Here is an 18454-nt window from a genome sequence, read left to right as displayed (position 1 = left end):
CATTCCATTATTAAACAGTATAATATTGCACATTTTAAGAGACTAAAGTTTAGTCTTAAGCTTTTCAATCCATTATGTTTATTCACAGCAAAGCCATGGTGAAATGCAGGTAATTATTCTTTTTTTTTGTAAGAATGTATAACACAATCATTTACAATACACACATAATCAATGCAATTACAACATAAATTCAAAACAATAGATTGTTCATTAAATAATATTCTATGTATAAAAATAAAATAAATGCACTTAATAACCCTGTCTGAATGTAGTTTGTTTGTTCTAAACATGAACAAAGTCTTTCATGAGAATTCCTAGTCAGTTAAATAAGGAATACTTAGTACATAAAATGTACATGCATTTATGAAAGTTTCATTCAGCTGACTCAACGGTTGTTTTTCTTACCATGTACTGGCCTCGTCACATAATGACAAAGTCACATTTAAAACTTAAGCCCCTAAAATAGAGCTTGGTGAACATATATAATAAACTGATATTTGTCCTGTTCCAGTACACCTGTGGAACAGACATGAACACTGACTTGCACACCATGTAGTGAGTGAAGAAGATTCCTAAACTGTTTCACAAGCAGAAATTACAATACACAGCAAATCAATTTGTGAATAAAGAGCAAAAGAAGCAGTCACATCTGCAAATGGGTAAGATCCAATTCTGACATGTGCATAATCTCCTTTCCAGCAAGGACATTAAAAAAAAGCTTGAAATGCTTTGTTTAATCAGTATTGAATTTTACACAAGTTTTGCCAGGGTTGTTTTTTGTTTTTGTTTTTTACTTCAGATTACATATCTGAATCTACAACCAAAGCTAAAAGATTCTTCTTATGTCCCATTTGAAACAAAAACTTGTGTGCTATTATCCTAAATAGACTGAGTTTTTACCATCAAGTGCCACAGATCACAAAGCTTCCGTTTTGTTTTTATCATCTGATAAAATTAACCGAAATAACTTCTGGTGCCTATCCATTCATACTGTTCAACAGTATTCAATTAAGAGAAACCAAAGAACAAATCAATTGGGAAAACCAACTGATATTCACCATCCTAGTGAAATACACTGCATAGCCACTATGGGAGTGTGACTTTGTTGCAAGCCAACTCTTATTGAAACTACAAGTGGAGGACTAGCATGTCAAACCTCAGGAGGAAGGGCGAGAGCTGGAGTTTGGTTTTACTTCCCCACATGTCGCTCGAACGTGAATGAATGGGTGTGTTTTTGGGTGTATTTACAACACAGTTTCACTGGTTAGATCTTCTTGCTTTTTCCTGTAATAGAGTAAAACAAATGTGTATCAGCCCACACACTGTTCCAGCACAGTCAATGTTTTGAGCAGGTGTAGTCGCTGGGTGAAGTCACCTGTTGAACGCTACTGGGATTTGGAGGGTTTGGTCGATCTGTGCTGCAGATTTCACAGCCTGGTCTCGTTGACTTATTTATGAATGTACAGGAGGGGCAGGACCAGCCTGGCTAAAGGGAGAGATATGAAAATCCAACTATTTGTTATATATAATCCAAAAATTTACATTGGTTATCATGGGAAGACTGATCCACATCAATCAGGGGATACAAATCTATAAAAATATACCTCAATGTTGTGTTTTTTATTGAATCATTTCCATTTGTGATCTCTTACTTTGAATGGTTTCATAAGCCGTTTAATCTGTCATTGCTACAATGGCGCAGTCTGTGGGAGTGTGTGTTTTTGTGGTTTATGATTATGTGGCCACAGGCCACTTATTTACAATCCAGCTGCATTTGTTAGTTTCAAGAAATCGTAAATGTGAATGTATGTAATTATTACCTGTGTGTTACTTGATTTCAGTTTGGACCCTCCAAGTTGCAACATCTCAAGGTTTATGATGTCACTGACGCTAGGTTTATCTATGCCACACCCACTACTGCCTATTCAACAAAGAGAAAAACAGTTACTAGGGAAGTTAGTTAATCATTTTTTTCAGCAATGTTGCATTAAATTGATCAAAAGTGACATTAAGGTATTTATAATCTTACAAAAGATCTCCATTTCAAATAAATGCTGCTCTTTTGAGCTTTATATTCATCAAAGGAAAAGCACAGTTTCCACAAAAATATGAAGTAGCACAACTGTTTTCAACATTGATAATAAGAAGAAGTTGAGAAAACACTGTTGGTGACAGACAGGCTGGTCTGAGTATTTCAGAAACTGCTGATCTACTGGGATTTTCATGCACAACCATCTCTAGGGTTTACAGAGAATGGTCAGAAAAAGAGAAAATATCCAGTGAGCGTCAGTTCTTTGGGTGAAAATTCCTTGTTGAGGTCAGAGGAGAAAGGCCAGACTGGTTCCAGCTGATAGAAAGGCAACAGTCACTAAAATAACCTCTTGTTACAACGGAGGTCTGCAGACGAGCATCTTTGAATGCACAAGAAGTCGAACCTTGAAGCAGATGAGCTACAGCACCAAAAGATCACACAGTGTGCCACCCCTGTCAGCTAAGAACAGGAAACTGAGGCTACAGTTCACGCAGGCTCACAAAAAACTGGGCAATAGAACATTGCCTGGTCTGATGAGTCTTGATTTCCGCTGTGATATTCAGATGGTAGGGTCAGAATTTGGCGTAAACAACATGAAAGCATGGATCCATCCTGCCTTGAATCAACGGTTAAGGATGCTGGTGGGTAATGATGTGGGGGATATTTTCTTGGCACACTATTAGTACCAATTGTGCATTCTTTAAATGCCACAGCCTACCTGAGTATTATTGCTGACCATGTCCATCCATTTTTGACCACAGTATACCAATCTTCTGATGGCTACTTCCAGCAGGTTAACACACCATGTCACAAAGCTCAAATCGTCTCAAACTGGTCACTTGAACATGACAATAGTCAAATGGCCTCCACAGTCACCAGACTCAATCCAATAGAGCACCTTTGGGATGTGGTGGAACAGGAGATTCTGATACAGTTCCTACAGGTGCACCTACATAAAATATAACAGTGACGCTGCTATCACATCTTATAAATAACCAAGGTGACACTTACCATATAGAAACATCATATTCCAGTCGTGACTGCGAATCAGTTTCTGGTTGATCGACTACTTAAGATGTTTCGTCGTCGGACTCGGGCTTGAATTGATATAGTAAAATCGATGCTATCTTTATTGTCCATATACTGTATACAATGTCTCGCAAATTGATGGCCGTCATTCAGTTATGGCAATGGGCACGCGGTGCGTGCAGTAGACCAATCACAAAGGACTGGGCCATCTGACCAATCAGAGCAGTGTAGGCTCACGGAAAGAAGGGGTTTAGAGAGACTGATTCATTGAACTGCTTCAAATGAATCGATTAAGATTGAAAACTCAGGTGAAATTAAATGTATATTATGAGAAAACAAAAGTGTTTTTGACCTTGCATGCATGTTAAACTGTTGTAGGAGACTCCCAAAACAATATTCGGAACCTTAAAAAAGGCATAATGGGGCACTTTAAGGCAGTTCTGAAGGTAAAAGGGTCCAACTCGGTACTAGCGAGGTGTACCTAACAAATTGCCCAGTGAGTGTAAATTAAGTCTTAAAATATATTCAAATATAAAACTTTTAAAATTTTAATTTGTAATATGTCAGAATATTACTTTTTACTTCTTTTTTTTTTTTTTTTTATGAAAGCCTTGGTGAGCAGAAGAGAATTCTTTCTAAAACAATAACAAATCTTACCGTCTTCAAACGTTCAAACAATAGTATAAAAAGAAGACTGTCCATCCCCCAGTCTGACCATTGCTGACGTAAGCAACTGAAAATCTAAGACATACAAACCATCTACTAAAGATGATCCTCAACTGATATTTAAATAATTCCACCATCATTAAATAATAAATACAATAAAAATACATTTCAATTTGTTTGTTGTATGTTTCATTTTTGTTTTTTAACTTGTTCCACTGTACCGCTCGTGGTACACATACCTTTCAAAAGAGACCTTAGGAACATTAAGGGGTTAAAAAAATATATAGGTCCAATTAACGTTGTCAATTCACTCACCTTTGGCAGTGTATAGCAAAAACGTAATTTTGGACCCTGCCAAACAAATGCGTGAACCTCGCTCACCTGTGCTACTGTGGCTAAATCGGGGTGGTAACGTGCTGTAGCCTCTCCAGTCATGGCTGCTGGGGCCACTGCTGGCCGGCGTGTAAGCGAGCGAGGCGTTTGGTGGTGGTGGAGCTGCAGTCAGCATTGGGAGGCTGTTCTCCTGGTCCTGCTGGTGATCAAGGCAAGCGTGACGGGCAGACAAGAGGTAGAGAAATGCTGTGTCACCGTCCCTATAGATGCCGTACGATGCTAAAGAACGACCATCGGAGCACAGACTCTGAGCGATCACCCAGCGCTGCACCCTGGGGTGAAAACCATACTCAACAAACATCTGGAAGAGACATGTCAGAAAATTATTAAATTATCATCTGACAATTCAGCAAATCAGAAAGTCTTGAGAAATATTTGACTTAATTTCATCAAGATATATTTTGATTTTCCTACCTGCTGCTTTAGAGAAGCGACAGTCACATGAGGGTGGATTTTTACTGTAACACAACAGGAAGATGATGCATCTTCCACTACCACAGCTAAGCTGAAAATAAAAGCATATCCATGAACTCTGTCACTATCAGGACTTTAAAATATAAATTATATTAATTTGTCTACATGTATGTTGATTTGTGCTGCTTTCTATTCCACATTTCAACAGGAAACTCATTAGCACATTCATGCAATTCATGTGCATCATGTGCCCCACTGGTGAGTCAATCAATAATATTATTATTATTATTATTATTATTATTATTATTAATATTATTTGTATAAAATGTATTAACACAAACTGATAGGCAGCCCTTATAATAATCACAAAGAAGTGATTAAACACAATTTTAGATGTGACAACACGGATAAGTGTCAAATGTTAAATACCCACAGACCAAACAAGCATGAGGCAAGCAACAAATCTAGTACAATTCAAGCATGACGAGGGCACACACGCACAATCGCACACATACCTTATCTCCCTGTCATCAGTGTCCCGCAGTGCTGGTTGAATAGTCAGTGCGATCTGCTGCCGGGCCAGATCTGTGGCGTAGTGCACAGCTGCATGAGCATCTCCAGTCTCTATTGCTCGAGTAAGCTCTATACACAGCTCCTCTACAGCAGGCAGAAGAGAAGCACAAAGACACAATGAACATGAAATGTACTTGGGAGCAATATGGCTTGTATTAGAGAAAGACTTTTTATAACCAATACCGATTATTTGTATATTTATAGGTCCGATAACTGATATGCAGAACCGTTATTTAATGTCTTACTTCTGTTTTTGCTAAATTTCATCTTCATATCACAAAAAAAATGTTTTTTTTTCCCTCTCTCAACAGAAGCAGCAACAGTGACAATATTATAATAATAGGCAAAATAAACTGACAGTATAATGTTTTCAAAAGGAGAACATAAATAAATGACAATAATTCATTTTAAAACTACAGTTTAATAAAGCAATAAGCCCAGTAAAGATGTGGTTTACAGTGTTCATAGAAGAGCTAAGGGGAGCTGTTAGGCACAAGTAAAAAATGTAAAAAAAAAAAAAAATTCATTCAAATTATTAAAAAAAAAAAAAAAAAACACACACACACAAACAAAAAAAACAGAAAAGGTAAACTAAAAACAAACAAATATTTAAAACAACTAACCTACTTATTCAGGGTTTCTGAAGGTTTCATGAAGGTAGATTTAAGACTTTTTATAAAATTTTAAAAGACCAAGTAAAGAAAATGTAAGGAATAAAGTGAAGGGAACACAATATGTAAATGTAAATGTCTAGGGAGAATCACAATGAGTTGTATTAGCAACACTTTAAAGTTTCAAAATACAATTTTCTACCAATCTTACTTTTAGTTCATTTTACAAAAAATAATACCTCTGCTCCCAACCACAAGACTACAGACATAACTTTAACTGTATTTTCTGATCACACTGCAAAAAAAAGTGATTTTCTTGATGTTCTCGTTTGTCTTGTTTTCCTGTGCAAATAAAGATTCCTAAAATCAAGATACATTTATATGAAAAGCAACATTATATAAGATTAGAAGTCTTGCTTTCTGTGAAACTGATCAAAGAAGTGAAGTGAGTTTATGATTAAAACAAGAACAATATCTGCCAAAGGGCTCAGAAAAATCATCTTAAATCAAAGGGAAAACAAGTTAATACCCCATTGACAGATATTTGCTTTTTTGTTCAGTGTTGAACAGTTTCTCAGAGGAAGATAATGATTCAACATTTAATACAACCTTAAGTGGCATGACTTTATTAACTTAAGACTTTTTGCTCTGATTTAAGGCCTTAATTTGGGGAAGGAGGAATTAAGACTTCAAGACCTTTTTAAAACCTGCAGAAAACCTGTTATTATAAATATTTTATTATAAAAAAAAGGTCTATTGTTCCTGAATTTGAAATCTAATTTGTCATGTGGTTCAGGAGGATGAGGCCAGTTTAATATCACTGCCAGCAGTCCATTTCCCATATAAAGTGCACTTTTTAGTCACTTCCACACTGATGCACATACACAAATGGTACTCACTCAAACATTAATAAACACAAAAGTGTTCTTTGTGTGTCTACAACAATGGTGGAGCTAAATAAATGATCAAGAAAAACCAAGCTTAAACCCAGCCAGCTCTCCCATTAGAAAACAAACCTTTCATTGACAGCGACAAGACAGAGTTTTTCTCTCCACACTTCAAATTCTGCAGTCCATCATGTGAGGAATGTGAAATGTTGGCAACTGAGATAGAAAAAAAGAATGAATGAACAATGAGCCACAGTAAGAGCAGAGTCCATCTTTAAAAAAAAAAAAAAAAAAGTTTAGAAGATCATTTAACAAAAAGAAAGGCTAAGCACATCTGGCACGCTTTTTTGTGCGTTTTCATATTCTTCCCATTTCGCTCGCTATGTATTTAAGATATAGGAGTTTAAAAAGGCTTGAAGTCTCTCTGATCTTGTTTTGAGATATATGAATAATCATGCATCAGGAAAGCACACTTGAGTTTCCACATTTACTATATTTGATACACTCTATGTATGTGAGCTGATCAATTATTTTATATAAATAACGGCATATATAAATTTATATATGTACGATTAATCAAGTAAACTTAAGTTGCTTCAGTCCAGTACATGTACATCTTAAAATATTACTGATTATTACTGACAATATTAAAGTGATTCTTACATTTACCTTATAAAAGATTTCACAGCAAAAAGACGTGTATCACAACCTGAAGAGGAACTTTTTTAAATTAATTTTTTTATTAATTAATTAATTAAGGCAGAAGGAATTTTTTTTAGCAAAGTTGGACCCACTTTATATTAAGTGGCCTTAACTACTATGTACTTACATTTTAATTAATCATTTGATACAATGCACTTATTGTGTACATACATGTTTTAAAAACACCTGCATGTAATTACATCTGTAATTAATTTCTGTAATTACATTCATAATTACACTGTTGACCCATCCCTTAACCCTTACCCCTACCCTTAAACTTACCCATACCACCAAAGCTTTCCCTAACCTTACCCGTATCCACCTCAGTATCAGCAAAAGTGTTTTGCAATTCAATATGAACACAATAAGTACATTGTACTTATTTTTTGATGTAAGTACATAGCAGTTAAGGCCACTTAATATAAAGTGGGACCGCAAAGTTTTATCATGTCGATATTTTAAAGGCCTTAGAAATTCATGTATCCAATTAAATACAGTAGCTTTATAAGGTTAAATGTTGCTGTGAACTCTGACCTCTGTGTGACTCTCTCAGTGATGACATCATGACTGTTGCCCATTCCTGGGCCTCCTGCTCGCTGCGGAAGGTAAACGTGAGACAGTCGTGGGGCGGCTTGGTGAGACGCAGTTCGTGACATCGAGCCGACGTGATCTCATACTTCACCGAACGCAGATCAAACTCTGCTAGAGACTGAGAGAGAGAACAGCTCATCATTACAACTTCAGTGACAGTGACCATTATCAGCATACATGTTATGATACATAATACACGTTCCTTTAGTGAGGCAAGACAATCCAATCTCACAGAATTGCCAATATACCACAAGGCAGTTTGGCAAACCAAAATGTTTTAGTTCGACTCATAAGCATGCGACAACACCATGAGCTTGAGAGAAGCAAGGTTTGATTTGTGACTTTCCAAGAAAGAGTGTTAAAAAAAAAAAAAAATGTATTTAGATGCAAACAGAGAGCACTTTATGCAGGAAAAACAGATAATTCTTTCAACATTATATTTGGGAACCAATGACCCCCTCCCCCTGCCAGTCATAGCCTATAATGGTTAGAGAGTCAGACTTGTAGCCCAATGGTTGCAGGTTCGATTCTCAATACCGACAGAAAAATGTAGGTAGGTAAGTGAATGAACAGCGCTCTGTTCCACCCTCAATACCCACGACTGAGGTGCCCTTGAGCAAGGCATCAATCCCCAGGTGCCGCAGCAAAATGGCTGCCGACTTCTACGGGTGCGTGTGTGTCCACGGTTTGCAGTGTTTGTGTTAACTACTCACTGCTCCTAATGTGTGTGCACTAACTTGGATGGGTTAAATGCAGAGGACAAATTCCAAGTATAGGTTACCATACTTGGCCTTCACGTAATTTACAGCATGTAATTTTTTTGGTGCCCATGTTAACAGATTAGAACATTCATACTGCATACAGAGACAGGAGCAGAGCAGAGGTGGCAGCGCCACGATTTGTTTTGCCGTTGAGTCTTTTTGCTGCTCCGCGTACGCTGAATTAAAGCCACAGTGCATTGTTCTTGTTCAAAATACAGGGAAAAATAACAAATTTCCCTATAAAAATCATATAAGTGAGGTGTGTTTAATTGACTAAAACTATAGGTAGCCTATATCTTCAATTTAAGATTACTTTTATCATGTAAACAAATGCCGCTAGTGTGAAAGCACAATGACCACTTGCTGGTTTTGCTCTGATTATGCACAGCTTCTGCACTACCTCCGCTCTGCTTCCGCATTCAGTGTGAAAAAGGCATTAGGCATCAGTAAACCATCATAGAAAGTTATTATTACAGATTTGAGTGATTCTGAGAACATAAAGTTGAGTTAATGAGAAAAAAATCAATTTGGCTCTAAACAGCCATATAGAAAATTATTCAACCCCCAAAAGTCACATTTTGTAGATCATAGGTTCTCACTCTGGCCCTCAGTTTCCCCTTTTCCACCAAGGCAGTTTGAGTGCTGGTTCAGAGCCAGAGCCTAGTTTCAAATCAGTTCTTTCTTTCGACACGCGTCCACTGTCCTGCAAAGTTTAGCTCCAACCCTAATCAAACACAACTGAACAAGCTAATCAAAGTCTTCGGGATTCCTAGAAAGTTATAGGCAGGTGAGTTTGACCAAAGATTCTCAAGGGGATTTAAATCTGGAGACTGAGAACATTCCAGGACCAATCCCTGAACCAAGCTTTGGTAGATTTGGATGTATACTTGGGATAATTTTCCTGCTGGAAAGCCTGATGATCCAGTGAAGCGTCAATATATGCACTAAAGGCATCATAATCTTTGCCAAAATGGCCTGATACGTCAAAGAAGCCATGATGCCAGTCACGTGGTCAAGATTTTCACTTCCTGCAGCAGTAAAGCACCACACTACAAGACTGACCCACCTCCATGTTTGACCCAGGGGATGGTTTTCATTTGCTCATATGCAATGCCTTTTTTGATCCAGACATATCACTGATACATAGGTCCAGAAAGTTTCAGTTTGGTCTAATCACTTGTCACTGTGTCTGAGCATGAAGTCGATGCTTGTTTAGTGTTCTTCTTATGGTCTCCACTAAAAGGTTTCCCTTATTTCATCAGATCATCTCGCAAGTCTTCAGCAGTAAACCGAGGTTCTCAGCTGCTCTGATCTAACATCTAATTCCCCTTGATGAAATTGTGCTTTCTCATCCATGTCCTGAAAGGTTCACTACCATACATTTTAAACTTAAAAATGATGTTGCCAACTGTGTCTCTAGGAACTTTTAGTGTTTTGGAAACATTCTTGTAGCTATATCATTTTTTGATGTAATAAACAAACTTCTTCTCCTAGCTTTTGTGAGAGCTCTTTAGTCTTGGCCATAGATGCTACTCAACTTCAGCACAAGTCTCACAACTAAAGGTAATTAAATGTCGATAAATAGTTCAAAAAGGTTAAATTGTGTTTTAACCATACCATACTAGTAAGTGATTTAAAACAGCATTGTCGGATAGGGGTTGAATAATTTTGACGTGGCTGTATTATGAAATAATATATATATATATATATATATATATATATTATTCAAAAATATTACATTATGATCAGGGTTTGAGCTAAACTCTGGATTTAAGGAAACCTGCAGTAAAGTGTTATATGTATATATTTTTTTCTTCAAACTCTGGATGTTTAGAAGAGCATACATTTGGAATTGTTACAGTCAATGAAGTTTGCGTCACAGCTGATAAGGAATTTTACCGAAAATTGCTCATGGCTATTTTTTTAAATAATAAATTGTTGGAATATAATACAAAGTACGTATAACCCAGCATGCACATCTATTCAAAGGACTAGCTACACGAGGGTAACGTAAACTGTGTTCAAACTGTGCTGAATGACACACTGGCAGGTAGACAGATAGCACTTTCAGATAGTATGAAAGTGACAATACTTTTCTAAGGTTGACAGCTAAACATAACAGATGACAGCTAAACATAACAGATGACAGCCGTGTGTGCGTGTGTGTGTGTGTGTGTGTGTACCACGCTGCGTCCTCCGCGGTCGGTGTGCCTGAGGGTGAGTGTGAAGAGTCCCGGGCGGTTCGCGTTCATACTGAGCTGCAGCCGCAGGGAATCCGAGCCCACACTGAGCGGCCGAACCGACACCCGCACCGACATCAGCACCGTACTGCAGCCCGAGCTCACAGCCATCATGTCTTCTGCACGAAGATCTATACAGCACGTACTGACACCATCACCATCTTCATCTTCATTAGTAACAAGCAACCAGTTTCAAAACAGGAAGCAGGTCCGTCGGATATTTACTGCCCCCTATTTTAACATGCAGTATTTATTATGTATATGGTTCCGAGAGTGGTTGTGCATCAAGGGTCGGTCGATAATTTACACCTAAACAACGTTAACAATAATTTAATTGGATAAAATCCTCTATTTTTATTGTAATGAATTGCATATATTCTTTCATTTGTAATATTACATTCATATAACTTGACAACATGTATACATAATTTGCGTTTAATTGTATATAATGTATATATTTTATTAGTATTTGTCTAGTTTTATTTTAGACTGTTTAAACTGTCTTTTATTTTGCCACTCCGTACCGCTGACATCATAAGGTCTGCGCCGCGACTTCTCCGGTTGCTGTTTTTTGTTTTTTTGACTGAAGAAAGGTTTGACATAAGCCCTTCAGCATTTAAGGTGTATTAAATGGTTCATAAGTGTTTTAAAGTTGTTTTTAACAAATTTGTTTCAATAACATGTTAATATTACTGAGAGCATTTTGCGTTGGAAATGTTGAACCTGTAGCCATAGATGGCTTTGTCTTAAACTGATAGTTGGCTCTCGTAAATCGCCAAAATTATGATTTATTTTTCTGTGCAAAACGCATCGACACATGAGGAACGGAGAGACTGACTTGACCCTTTTCTCTATTAATTATTCCCACTTAAACGTAACAAAGAAAAGTTTCCAGGCAAGCAGGATCTCCAGATTAAAGGCTGAGATCTTGCTTGACATACTGCTGGAAAGATGGAGTTTATTAAAGTGGAGATTGTGGACATGAATGATCCAGAACCCTGCAGAGTGAAAGATGAAGAAGATACTGAAGAACAAAGAGGTTTGTGTCTGTTCTTGATTCCTGATTAAGTACATTTGTTGCATTAATGCATTTGGGAGAGGCTTTTATCCAAAGCGATTTATGTGGCATTCAATGTACAGAAAGTAATACAAGAAATAAAGCTTCAGAAAATTCATCAGACTTGAATTTTATAAAAGAGGTAAAATAATAAACCAATAAAACACATTATGATTCTGGCAGTATCATAACACTGTATATCATTCCAACATTTTGTATCAGTAGTAATCGTGCAGATTTCATATTGTTAAAGAGATATTTTATTAAAGGGATAGTTCACCCAAAAATGAAAATTATCCCATGATTTACTCACCCTTAAGCCATCCTACAAGTATTCCACATGGTTCCAGGGGGTATAAAGGCCTTCTAAAGCGAATGATGGGTATTTGCAAGAAAACTATCCATATTTAAAGGGGATAAACTATAATAACTAGCTTCCGACAAACATTCATGCTCAAGACAACTTACAGTGGAAATGTAACCCCTCACGCAATGTATGACGTAGAATGTAGGAGTAGGTGAGAGTAGAAGCCTCTCTCAGTTCAATCAAATAGGGCTGGGCAAAAAACTCAATCTCCTCTACTCTTATATCGAAATCCTCCAATATTTCTATTTAAAAAAATTCCAATTTTAGACTTCTAATTCGTGACTGGTGTTTTGCTTTGCTCTAACCTCTGCGCTTCCGCGTTTGTCAATACGTCTTACGTCAGAGGTTAGGCTTCTGCCGTAGGTCGACTTGCGTACAGATGTTTGTTGGAAGCTGGTTATTATATTAAAAATCCCTTTAACTTTGAGCACACTAAAGATCACATAACTTAAGTTGGACTTCACTTTAGTGTTTCTTCTTGTTTCACCTGTCTTGAACTGATTTTTAATATGTTAATTTTAGACCACATGGAAGTGAAAAAGGAAAGTCAAGAACCAAGTGACACAGAGGAGAACCACTACTTTGAGAAACCTGAAGATTTCATAGTTGGTGAAAAATCTATTAGTTTCTCGCTAACTGAAAATAATTTCTCACAAACAACAGAAGCCAAAAATTCTTTCTCCTGCCCTCAGTGTGAGAAGACATTCACACATAAAGGAAACCTTAGAGATCACATAAAAATTCACATTGGAGAGAAGCCTTATACATGCCATCTATGTGGGAAGAGTTTTATTCACAAAGGACACCTTAATGATCACATAAGAATTCACACTGGAGAGAAGCCTTATGCATGTCATCTGTGTGGCAAGAGCTTTACATGTAAGGGAAGCCTTAATGGTCACATGAGAATTCACACTGGAGAGAGGCCCTTCACATGCCACCTGTGTGGAAAGAGTTTTACATGTAAAGGCACACTTACATGTCATGTGAGAGTTCATACTGGAGAGAAGCCATTCACATGCCCTCAGTGTGAAAAGAGTTTCTCACATAAAGGAAGCCTTAAGTGTCACATGAGAATTCACATCGAAGAGGGCCCTTTCACATGCCATCAGTGTGGAAAGAGTTTCACCCAAAAAGAATACCTTAAGAATCATATACGAATTCACACTGGAGGGAAGCCTTTCACATGCCATCTGTGTGGAAAAGGTTTAACATGTAAAGGAAGCCTCAGATGTCACATGAGAATTCACACTGGAGAGAAGCCTTTCACGTGCCTTCACTGTGGAAAGAGTTTCACAAATAAAGGAAACCTAAAGATTCATGCAAGAATTCACACCGAAGAGAGCCCTTTAACTTGCCTTCAGTGTGGAAAGTGTTTCACACATAAAGAAAACCTTAAGTGTCACATGAGAATCCACACTGGTGAGAAGCCTTTTACATGCCATCAGTGTGGAAAGAGCTTTGCTCGTAAAGTAATCCTTCAGAATCACATAAAAACTCACTCTGGAGAAAAGCCTTACACATGCCATCAGTGTGGAAAGAGTTTCACAGATAAAGGATACATAAAGCGTCACATGAGAAGTCACACCGGAGAGAAGCCTTTCATATGCCCTCAGTGTGGAAAGAGTTTCACACATAAAGGAAACCTTAAAATTCACATAAGAATTCACACTGGAGAGAAGCCTTCCAAGTGTCCTCAGTGTGGAAAGAGTTTCACACATAAAGGACAACTTAAAGATCACATGAGAATTCACACCGGAGAGAAGCCTTACACATGCCCTCAGTGTGGAAAGAGTTTCAAATGTAAAGGACACCTTAAGACGCACATAAGAACTCACACCGGAGAGAAGCCATTCACATGCCATGAGTGTGGGAAGAGCTTCACAGTTCAAAGAAGCCTACACATGCACATGAAATATCATTCTGGAGAGAAATTACATGAGTGTTCTGAGTGTGGCAAGAGGTTTGCAGAGAGCAACACATTCAAAACGCATTTGCTCATTCATTCTGAAGAAAGACCATTTAGTTGCGATCAGTGTGGCAAAAAGTTTATTTTGGCAGCACGCTTAAAGGCACATCTGAAACTTCATACAGATGAGAGACCCTATTTGTGTTCTTTGTGTGGAGAGAGTTTTAAGCTGATCGGCAGTTTAAAATCACACCAGAAAATACATGCCATTGAGAAATCTCATGTGTGCTCTGAGTGTGGTAAAGCTTTTACCAGAGAAAGCTACTTGAAACGGCATCAACGCACCCACACTGGAGAAACCTCTGGGAAGGGTTCATTGCTTCAAGAACCCTAAAAATATGAGTGCAAACTGCATAGAAGCCCACTGCCATTTATATGGGAGGACTGTCAACACAGCCCTGTGATGGACTGGCCTTCAGTCCAAGACCCATCCCTGTGACCCTACATAGGACAAGGGGTTTGGAAAATGGATGGATTTTCACCACAGAAATTTATCTACTGGCTCTTAAAAAAAAAAAAAAAAATCATTGTCCAGAGTAGTCACAGAGAGCAAAATTTGTCTTCATTAATTATTAAATAGTGTAACATTCAGATGTAGCCAAAAGTAGAATTTCTTCCTAAAGGGTGATTCTATCTAAGAGGGTTAAACGACCTAATGGTGATGTTTGTGCTCTTCCAAAAAAGAAAAATATAAGGGAAGTAAAGAAAAAATCATTGTGATTTTGACCTATGATAAATATTTAACATTCCATATTGTCGCTGCTTCGATAAAGGATAAGAACAAAAAAGCATATAGTCACATTGAATGACACTCTTTCATGTTCAAAAGAACAAAACCTGGCAAGCAATGCCCGAATTTAACCTAGTTCTGTATATAAACCCAATTAAAACCCAGTTCTCTTTGTATTCACATTGCCATATCTAAAATGAATAGTCTAAAGCAATGGTTCCCAAACTTTTTACTCCCTGAAGCATTTACCATTCTTCTGCGTACCCCCTCTCTTCCAATTAGACTGCAGTCAGACCGTTTCCATTAAGGGACAATATTTTTCCACAGGATTTTCCTGTGCATTTTTTAGCCTTTATAAATACCTTTATAAAATAAATTATTTTAAAATGATAAATGCGCAATAGAGAAATATGCAATGATGGTAAAAATGAAGTGATACTTTTAAAAAATAAACCGCCAATACGGGGTGGTAAGTTACTGTTTTCATGAGTAAGTCATTGAGTCATTCAATAGAGTGGTGGAACAATGACACATTTTTGTAGGACAAAACCCGGAAGCAAGTTAGCATTTTAGCACTTCCGGTTCCGTCGTCCCAAAGTCAATGGGTTTTTAGTTAAATGGCTGAAATGAGGTCTGTGGTTAACACAAGCTCAAGATACTTTCATGTTTTATTCTGCGACAAAAAATACATCAGTATTAACCTACCTGTGATTTTTTTTTTTTTTTTTTTTTAAGCTGTTACATGTCTTATGGTTGCTAACAAGTGGCTAAATCAGACTACAGAGGCTGTTGGCAACATTAAACATCATCACGCCGAACAGGTAAACTCAGCCTTGTTATGCTTATAGCTGTGCTCTTACAAACTATTCTAATTCAAACTTTCAAGAAAAATGTATTTAGATAAAGACTGAAAGCGTTGTTTGAAGCTTAGTGTTGGTGAAGTTGAAATTGTGTGCCTGTGGTGTAGTTCACTTATAGCCTACCTTTTAACTTTTTTGCTTCTGGCGACTGTATTTAGGCTTCAAAATTCACAAAAGTTCTCATCTGTGAAAATTGTGTTCATCTGTGAAAATTATCTTCGTCTGTGAAAATGATTAAAACGTGTAAGTACCAAACTTTTGTTGATCACAGAGCTTATTTTTTTGAGATATTCCAAAAGCTTATGGGAAAATCCTATTGGGTTTTTGTCAAGGGAACCAGCGTGATGCCAACTGCCAGTTCGCCTACAAAGTGACGTCATAGTTCCACCACACTATAACGAAGCAAGTCACTGTATTTATGAATGAGTCATTGAATCATTGACTTTCATGATTCATTCAAAGCTGCAGATGTGTTCACAAAACACCGCTGTACGTTGCAGTTTTGCTGTGGCTTTCATTGAAATTCTTCAGTCAGTTTTGACTGCAAAAAATAATAATAAAAAAAAAAAAAAAAGGTAATTTGATTGGATATCATGTATTTGACCTTTTACAGCATTTTGCCTGTTTGAAATACATCCTTGGTTTCAAATGAACGGGAAAACTCAGCATTTCGTTCGTGTACTCCTTCTGTCACCTAGTGTACCCCCAGGGATACCCCAGTTTGGGAACCACTGATCTAAAGGCAGGCTGAAGTTATTTATTCCCTTCTTTGTAAATATTTTTGTATTGCATGTCTTACTCCTTGTCTCTTGTACATCTGTATAATTGCTGAATGACAATAAAGTTAATCTTGACTTATATCATTGGCATTCTGTACCTTGTTTACATTAATTAGTACATTATAATTTCACATATTTTGTCAGCTGTCTGGATAGTAGACCATTTCATGCAATACTTGATATTAAGTACTGCATTATACATTTACTTTTACGTATATTTTACTATTGTGTTCATCAGAAAGAAGAAAGTCATATACACCTAGGATGGCTTGAGGGTGAGTAAAGCTTGGGCTAATTTTCATTTGAAATTGAACTAATCCTTTAACACATGAGTTCTCTAAAAATGCTTTAACAGTGGTTCTCTACCCTTTTTTTTTGGCCAGCACCCCCTACCCATTATCTGGGTCCCTATCTCTCCCTATCCCATTATCTAGGTAGTCTAATTGTCTTCCCTAAATATTAATGCTGATTATTACCTTGTGTTTATTATTATTAGGCCTGATGAAATTTTGGTGAGAATATTTCAACTTTCAACTACTTAAAAAAAAAAAAAAAAAAAAACTAAGTAGAAAGATGGAAAACATAATGCTCTATGACAAAATACACTGCTCAAAAAAATTAAAGGAACACTTTGAAAACACATCAGATCTCAATGGGAAAAAATATAATGCTGGATATCTATACTGATATGGACTGGGTAATGTGTTAGGAACGAAAGGATGCCACATCATGTGATGAAAATGAAAATGATCAGCTTACAGAGGACTGAATTCAAAGACACCCCGAAAATCAAAGTGAAAAAATGATGCTGCAATGAAATTTCAGCAAAATGGACTAGCCTGCTGCAACTCAGGACCCACTGCACCAGTGTAGGGTCTGACAACGGTTTCAAGGATTTCAGGCAGTTACAGGCAGCATAAAGTTCTCCACGGCTTCTCCAGACCCTTTCACATCTGTCACATGTGCTCAGGGTGAACCTCCTCTCATCTGTGAAAAGCACAGGGCGCCAGTAGCGGACCTGCCAATTCTGGTGTTCAATGGCAAATGCCAATTGAGTTCCACAGTGCTGGACAGTGAGCACAGGGCTCACTAGAGGACGGTGGGCCCTCAGGCCACCCTCATTAAGTCTGATTTCTGATTGTTTGGTCAGAGACATTCACACAATGGCCTGCTGGAAGTCATTTTGTAGGGCTCTGGCAGTGCTCATCCTGTTCCTCCTTGCACAAAGGAGCAGATTCCGGTCCTGCTGATGGGTTAAGGACCTTCTACGGCCCTGTCCAACTCTCCTAGAATAACTGCCTGTATCCTGGAATCTCCTCCTTGCTCTTGAGACTGTGCTGGGAGACACAACAAGCCTTCTGGTAATGGCATGTATTGATGTGCCATCCTGGAGGAGTTGGACTGCCTGTGCAACCTCTATAGGGTCCAGGTATCGCCTCATGCTACCAGTAGTGACACTGACGCAAAACTAGTGAAAAACAGTCAGAAATGTCAGTTTCCTCCACCTGTAAAACCATTCCTGTTTTAATTGTTGCCCATCTAGTGCACCTGTTGTTCATTTCATTAACACCAAAGCAGCTGAAACTGATTAACAACCCCTTCTGCTACTTAACTGACCAGGGGTGCGTTTCCCGAAAGCATCGTTGGTGAACTATGGTCGTAAGTCCCATTGAACTCTATTGGTAATGACGGAACTTACGACCATAGTTCGCTTTGGGAAACGCACCCCAGATCAATATCCCAGGAGTTTAACTGACTTGATGCTATTCTCTGATTTAAAAGTGTTCCTTTAA

At 37.7% G+C, this 18454-nt stretch overlaps 2 protein-coding genes across 5 annotated transcripts; one reads left to right on the top strand and one right to left on the bottom strand.

Moving 5' to 3' along the window:
* Window positions 1–48: 48 nt before the first annotated feature.
* On the bottom strand, window positions 49–11129 carry sharpin (SHANK-associated RH domain interacting protein). Its single transcript, XM_048163026.1, has 9 exons — window positions 10843–11129; window positions 7842–8016; window positions 6735–6821; window positions 5050–5191; window positions 4535–4625; window positions 4109–4421; window positions 1821–1921; window positions 1376–1486; window positions 49–1284 (listed from the first exon to the last, which is right to left on the bottom strand). Exons 1-9 carry the CDS (start codon window positions 11011–11013, stop codon window positions 1258–1260), a joined length of 1218 nt encoding a protein of 405 aa, XP_048018983.1. The 5' UTR covers window positions 11014–11129; the 3' UTR covers window positions 49–1257.
* A 67-nt stretch (window positions 11130–11196) lies between these two features.
* LOC125250447 (gastrula zinc finger protein XlCGF57.1-like) lies at window positions 11197–16740 on the top strand. Of its 4 annotated transcripts, none has more exons than XR_007180800.1 (3): window positions 11197–11938; window positions 12846–16125; window positions 16215–16740. XR_007180800.1 is itself a non-coding variant. In XM_048163024.1 (3 exons), the coding sequence occupies exons 2-3, from the start codon at window positions 11851–11853 to the stop codon at window positions 14624–14626; spliced, it is 1869 nt and encodes a 622-aa protein (XP_048018981.1). In that variant the 5' UTR covers window positions 11197–11492; window positions 11783–11850; the 3' UTR covers window positions 14627–16740. The 4 variants fall into 4 exon arrangements, 3 of the variants coding, with proteins under 3 accessions (XP_048018981.1, XP_048018980.1, XP_048018979.1); XM_048163024.1 differs by having other exon boundaries at window positions 11197–11492; window positions 11783–11938; window positions 12846–16740; XM_048163023.1 differs by having other exon boundaries at window positions 11197–11520; window positions 11783–11938; window positions 12846–16740.
* Window positions 16741–18454: the final 1714 nt, after the last annotated feature.

This window comes from Megalobrama amblycephala, linkage group LG17 (genome assembly GCF_018812025.1).
Source record: "Megalobrama amblycephala isolate DHTTF-2021 linkage group LG17, ASM1881202v1, whole genome shotgun sequence".
In the NCBI taxonomy this organism is placed as follows: Eukaryota; Metazoa; Chordata; class Actinopteri; order Cypriniformes; family Xenocyprididae; genus Megalobrama; species Megalobrama amblycephala.
The sequence above is the reverse complement of the archived record's forward strand: the minus strand, read 5'-3'. Positions and strand labels throughout refer to the sequence as shown.